Here is a 6,482-nt window from a genome sequence, read left to right as displayed (position 1 = left end):
GTGCTCCTGTATCAACCAAATGATTTGCTTTTCTTGACTAGGTTTTATTTTTTAGGTATTTTTTACTCTCCATGTAAAACTGCACATGAACTCCAAAGACAGATAACTCCAGGCCAGAACTGGAGTGTGTGGCTCAGTGTCGGTATTTGACACAACCAAGGCCACCAAGCTCAGCAGCAGGATAAAGCAGCCTGCACCTAAGACTTAGAAAGAAAGGAATCAACGTTCACATAATGGGCAATGAGAAGTAGTTTGTCTTCATTATTTTCTGAAAGAAAAAGCATGTTTTAAATAGTGCCTCATTTACATTTTAAATAAAAAAATTGACACCATGGTGTATGAGAAAGATATTTATTTTTAACAATATTAAAACAAATTATTGTGAAGTTCAACTACATAGTAAACACCTATGGAATTCACCTTCCAGAAAATGCTTCTGGCACAACTGCAGTGAAGGCACATAAAGAATTCCAGTTATTTGCCCAGAACCATTCAGAACTGTCTACTCACACTGTTCATCAATGGTCTTCATTGAACTGCTGCATTTTAGAAAAATTTCATCACTAATGCACACACTAAAAGGGCATTTGCAACATTAGCCTTTATAGGCATGTGCCATTCCTCCATAGAATCATGCAAGTGATTGAATAGCCACATGTAAATAAAGAAACATCTGAGTTTCCCTCCAAGATTAAAAGTTTCACTAGCTGGAGGTGTTTTATTGCTGTTTAGTCCTTTAACTGATTTTCTATTTTTATTTATACAATTTTAATTTTATGATTTAATAAAGAAGACTAACGTTTTAAGAAAAAAGCAAGATTTTCCTTTAGTAAAATTAATAGTAAAAGTAGCATCGAATTGCTAAATCAAAATTAAACACGTTCTCTGAAGAACATCTGCACCTCTTTGATTTTGTCAGAAGTATATGTACAGAGAATCATAAGTATCAGCTCATCTGATTAGACTCATTTTCTTATAAAGAAAAACACCCTGTGCAATGAAAACTATCCTTGCACAAAGATACTAATATATGATTAATATTGAACACATATTTAATAAATTCTCTACTTTGTATTCTTTCAAGTTTAAAATAAAATTAATAGACAACTTTGAGTACAAAAATTATGTCAGGAATTTAAGACTGAACTAAATATGGGATAAGATTACATCTTTCCCAATGAATGAAAGTCTTAGAAATGAACCCCACTGTGGCACAGACAGCACACCCTACCTCTGACTGTTTAAATTAAACGCGAATCATGGAACTTAGACTATTCTGAGATAACAGGAAAACTCAAATTCTTTTATGACTAATCTGAAAAGTGCTGGTTATAACTGCTGATGGCTAAATATCATGTAAACTCTTTCTTTGTGTAGCTCTGTTTTTTTCAGGTATGCACAGCCTGTGTAGAACATAAACAGAAGCCACAATTCTATCCTCAACTTATTTGAAAACACAAGACTGCATACGACAGCGTCAACTGTGGCCAGAATATTTTCTAAAGTTTTAAATCAGTTCTATCAGCCATAGTGATTTCATTGCATACAATATGGCGACATGTAGACTTACATTCAAAGGCTTCTTCTGCTGTTCATATGCTAACATAGCATTTTCCTGAGATAAACTATCCTGCCGGCATAAAGCTATATTCAGATTGCCGTCTGAATTATAGTCTAACACCATCCTCAACTGAGCACAGTTTGTTTCTCCATCACTCGATATGCACAGTATCTTTGCAGTGGACTAGTCATCAATCTAGTATTAAGCAATGTGATCATAAAATTTTGCTTAAAATTAAATTTCCCGAACCATACAAAGACACACGGGAACAGGTGCTTTAGGTGTAGCTATGTTTGTTCTTCGCATGTAAACAGGAATCTCTTCTAACATTAATTAATTCAAAAGGAACAGAGCATTGTAGAGTTAAAACATTCCCCAGATATCCATGTTGCATGTGTAAAGGTCTGATAAGCTTCAATTCATTTAGAAGGTTTGCTCTTGAATTTAGTAACCAGACAGGATCCCATCCTTGAAGTTAGAACGAGGAAGTCATTCCCAGGAAGTAACTTCTCATTGGATGGTCTCAGAAATGCTGCTGAGATAATCTTCCGACTTCATTATAAAATTTGTCCACTCCTGGCAAACATCGTCCATGGAGAACTTCTCACCTCCGTATTCCAGAGGAAGAATGTCTGGGAAGTGCTGAAGTAGGCTTGATTTGTCATTGTTCCCGTGCAGGTGAATCTGAAAGAGCCACGGTGTTTTAGAAGGTGTTGTCTTTGACTTCACCATGATAGAAACATTTCCGGTGAAAAAGCAAACCTCACAAAACAGGACACACTGAGCCTGGCAGGAACATACAGATACTGCGTCCTTTATTATTTTCCTATCTAGGAATGGTACTTGTATATAGATTGTGCTGATGTAAATGATGATTTTACTGTTTTCTTAGATTTGCATTGGTATATTTACAAAAGGATGATAAAATTTACTACCTGATATTAATTCATAGTAAACAGAAGCATATAGCTACATTCACAATTAGGCTCAAGAGGAGTAATTTATATGATTGCAGACAATGAATACAATACCATCAAGAAATTATGACAGTTGTGAACCCTAAATTTTCATTTTAAATTTTAAAAAGTGTAGCATAACAGTAAAGGCAAAATAAATCAAGGCATAGAAATCAAAAGTGGATCTTACTAAAGAAAATAAGCCAAAATATCTTTCCCGCAGGTAGGGGTGTAGAAGGGCACGAGGCCCCCAGGCTTACACTAGAGAAACAAGAACTGCTAAACACACAGGCTTTTTTCTTCAATGGGCAAAATTGACATCTGGGTGACATCTATCCACCCAGAAGGCTCGAGTGGATGTTGTTTAACAATCTGGTAACCTTTAGCTGTTCTGTTGAGCCAGCCATCACCTGAATACTGCAGACTCCTAAGTGTTGTTTCTCAGTTACTATAACACATTCTTATGAAAAAAGCCCCACGTATTTTGCAAGAGAGGCTTTAATAAAAAAGATTTATTTATTTATTTATTGTGTACACAGTGTTCAGCCTCCTTGTATGCCTGCAGGCCAGAAGAGGGCACCAGATCTCAATACAGATGGTTGTGAGCCACCATGTGGTTGCTGGGAATTGAACTCAGGACCTCCAGAAGATCAGCCAGTGCTCTTAACCTCTGAGTCATCTCTCCAACCCCCAAGAGGCTTATTTTTCTTTTTTGCTGTTACGCTTATTACAAACCTTTGCTCCCTAGACCCTTATCCGCCTCAGTCAACAGAACCCGTTCTTGTGGAAGGGGTCACTGGTGCTTTCTAAACGAGATACAGTTTGCAAAATAGTTCCCACGTAGCACCGCCTTAAGCTTTGTTGTGACAATTGTCAGGAGGAAACTTGTTCCCCAAAGTTTACTATGTTTAACTGTGTAAGAGATAAATCGCCTGGAGTCAGACTCCAGAAATTTGAGCCAGCCTGGCTAACTAAAGTCATTGCTGAACCGAGTTTCATCCTTGCCTTCTCTGCGGATCATTTCCCTGCAGAGCTGCAGGAACAATGAGGGTTGGGAAGGGAGAGATAACTCAGTGAACCTTCATTCCCAGCACCAACACTAGGCAGTTTGTAACTCCAGATTGCAACCCCTTGACTGTTTTTAGAGTATCTAAGATGAAATCAGTTAGAGGAGAAGAAATTCTATCTTCTATGGAAAGGAGAAATATTGACATGTATATTGTTTGCCAAGAGGCTGAGAAGGAAAAGTGCCTGGGTTTCTTTACCCATCTTGGCAAGTCTGATGTGAGTTAACTTTCACCAAGCTGCTTCACTTAACATCTGAGGGTTTTTTTTGCTTTTTGTTTTGTTTATTATGTATACAGTGTTCTGTCTGCATGTATGCCTGCAGGCCAGAAGAGGGCACCAGTTCTCACTAATAGATGGCTGTGAGCCCCCATGTGGTTGCTGGGAATTGAACTCAGGACTTTTAGAAGAGCAGGCAATGCTCTTAACCACGGAGCCATTTCTCTAGTCCCAACATCTCAGCCTTTAAAGTTTTTCTCTTTTTGGTTTATAATCTTTTCATTAGATTTAGTTATTCTCAATTTTTTTAATTGTTCAGAATATAACCCAAAATAGATATACTTATTTTTAGAACTTTAAGAGTTAATCAGATGGTATCCAACGTTACTAAGTTACACTGAAGGGACAACAAAATGGCCTACATAAAACACTAAATGCAAAGTAGCCAGAAGTGGCCAGCTCCACTAGAGCTTACAATTTAGGGATGACTTTTCTGAAAGACAGAAAGAAATTGGCCTGGAGAGATAAAATTGCTTGAAGCTCTTCCAGAAGACCAGAGTTCAGTTTCTACAACCTGTATCAGGTGGTTCCCAACCACACATAACTCCAGCTCCAAGAGATCTGACACTCTCTCCTGGCCTGCAGGGGCACCTGCACTCATAGATACATACCTCCCCACAGACATACACATAACTAAAGAATAGAGCAAATCTCCTTTTTAAAGACAGAAATACCTACTGGAAGTCACAAATAGCAATTAAAATACAAGAAAGAAGGAGAGGGGCTGGGTAGGAAGTAGTAGTTCAATAGCAGTGGGGGTAGCCTGAGAAAAGGTAAGGGATGGGGGGATGAGCAAAATAGATGAGATACATGCTGAGAATTGTCAATGAATAAGGAAATAAATTTAAGGAAAATAAAGAGAAAGAAATACTAGCTGGATCACCTACACTGCAAAAAACCTCTATGGGATCATAATATTCTCACCAGGTATAAGATGTTATGCTTTCTAAAGATGGAAGAAAAGTTTCTAAGTATCTCATTATAATTACTACCATCCTGATAAATGCCATCACTACTTATATTTTTTAGGCTTAAGTCACAATGTTCTTCCAGAACCATTTGTATCAGGCAAATGGTGCAACCTGTGCATCCCCCAGAAGCTGAGAAGGCTGAAATAAGAGGGGGTCACTTGAACCTAGAAGTAAGGGACAAGCTGGACAGCTTAACAGTACCCTGAATGGAAGCTGTAAGAATGTTCCTCTGTGGATCAGTGCAGGGAAGCAGTTGCTGTTGTGAAGAACAAACTTTTAAACTTTTCAAACACTATAAACAACACAACTTGAATTAAAAAATTCTACATAAAGCTCAGCAGGACAGGTTAGTGAAAGCCAACCCCTTTGATTCAGCTGTCAGATGTGAAATCATATTCCCCAGGCATGAAATGTTTCAGTTACACATGTTTGATACTGAAGACATTCTTATTTATATAAGTAACACATTCACATAACTTAGAAATCAAAACAAGATTAAAAACATACAGGGATTTTGCTACTAACTCTGCCTTCACCCACCCTCACTGGATCATTTGGAAATGACCCATATTTCTGTTTATCCTAACAAAATACATTTTGGTGCAAACATAATTATATGTTCTTACTCTCCCCCTTTCCCAAAAAAAAAGGTAGCCTAATATCAACACTGATATGCATGAAATGCATCTCACCTTGAAACACACCCTGCAGTCTTGTGTGAATTTATCACAGTTATTTCGACCACCCCCTCACGGTGAATGCTTGATGGTTTTAATCTTTTTCTGTATCTATGTTTTTGTTGGTACACAGCTATATCTAGCTGATGAATTTCCAGAAAATGTTGACATAGTTTGTCATAACTATTACCACACTGCCCTCTACAGGGAATAGATTTTACTCTCCAGTGATAAATGAAATGCACGTCAATTTCCCCAGAGTCTCACAGCCAGTAATGCTAGATTTTTTTAAAGTAAATTTTTATTTATAAGGGTTCTTGACATGTTTGATAAGATTTTCAATATTTTTCCAATGGTTTATGGGCAAGGGACTTGGGAATATAGTAAAACTGTCCTTAAATGGGAAGAAGTAAGAATGTTCTCAGGAGATAAAATAGCTTGAATATATTTTACTCACCCGGCCCTTAATCTTTTCAGTCAGAAATGGTTTAATCATGGAAAAGACAGCATGGAAAATGACTGGCTCGTTTATCAAATGGATGCCACGAACTTTCAGTGGAAAGGAATCCTTTTGAAAGGAAAAAGAATCGACCTTAATAACACAACATAAATACTGCAGTTACATTCCGAAAGACTAAGTCTCTTCCACGAGCACATTAGAAGTTTATGGTAATGGTCTGGAAGGTGGCCCGTTGGGTAAAGTGATTTTATGCAAGCATGGAGACCTGAGTTCAGACCACAGGCAGTCACATAAACAGCTGCCATAGCTGTGCCTGTCCCCAGAGCAGAGGACCAGAGGCAAGCAATCGCTTCTCTATCCGGCCTGGAAGAAATGATGAGCTCTAGGTTGATTTTAAGACCCTGTCTCAGAAAATAAAATGGAGAACAATAAAAGACATTAACCTCTGTCCTCCATGCATACATGTGTGCTCATGGACACACACAGACACACACACACAAAGACACACACACA

General features: G+C 37.9%; 1 protein-coding gene across 1 annotated transcript in view; it reads right to left on the bottom strand.

The window, feature by feature from the left end:
* Nucleotides 1-349: 349 nt before the first annotated feature.
* The window catches only part of Ttpa (alpha tocopherol transfer protein), a 23,957-nt gene continuing 17,824 nt past the window's right edge, over nt 350-6,482 (bottom strand). Inside the window, exons 4-5 of the mRNA XM_005361910.3 lie at nt 5,967-6,077; nt 350-2,245 (exon numbers count right to left, since the gene is read on the bottom strand). Of these exons, the coding sequence (XP_005361967.1) occupies nt 2,072-2,245; nt 5,967-6,077 (285 nt within the window). The 3' untranslated portion in view covers nt 350-2,071. The remainder of the gene's footprint in view (nt 2,246-5,966; nt 6,078-6,482) is intronic.

This window comes from Microtus ochrogaster, linkage group LG5, assembly GCF_000317375.1.
Source record: "Microtus ochrogaster isolate Prairie Vole_2 linkage group LG5, MicOch1.0, whole genome shotgun sequence".
NCBI classification, from domain to species: Eukaryota; Metazoa; Chordata; class Mammalia; order Rodentia; family Cricetidae; genus Microtus; species Microtus ochrogaster.
This window is presented reverse-complemented; position numbering and strand designations above follow the sequence as displayed.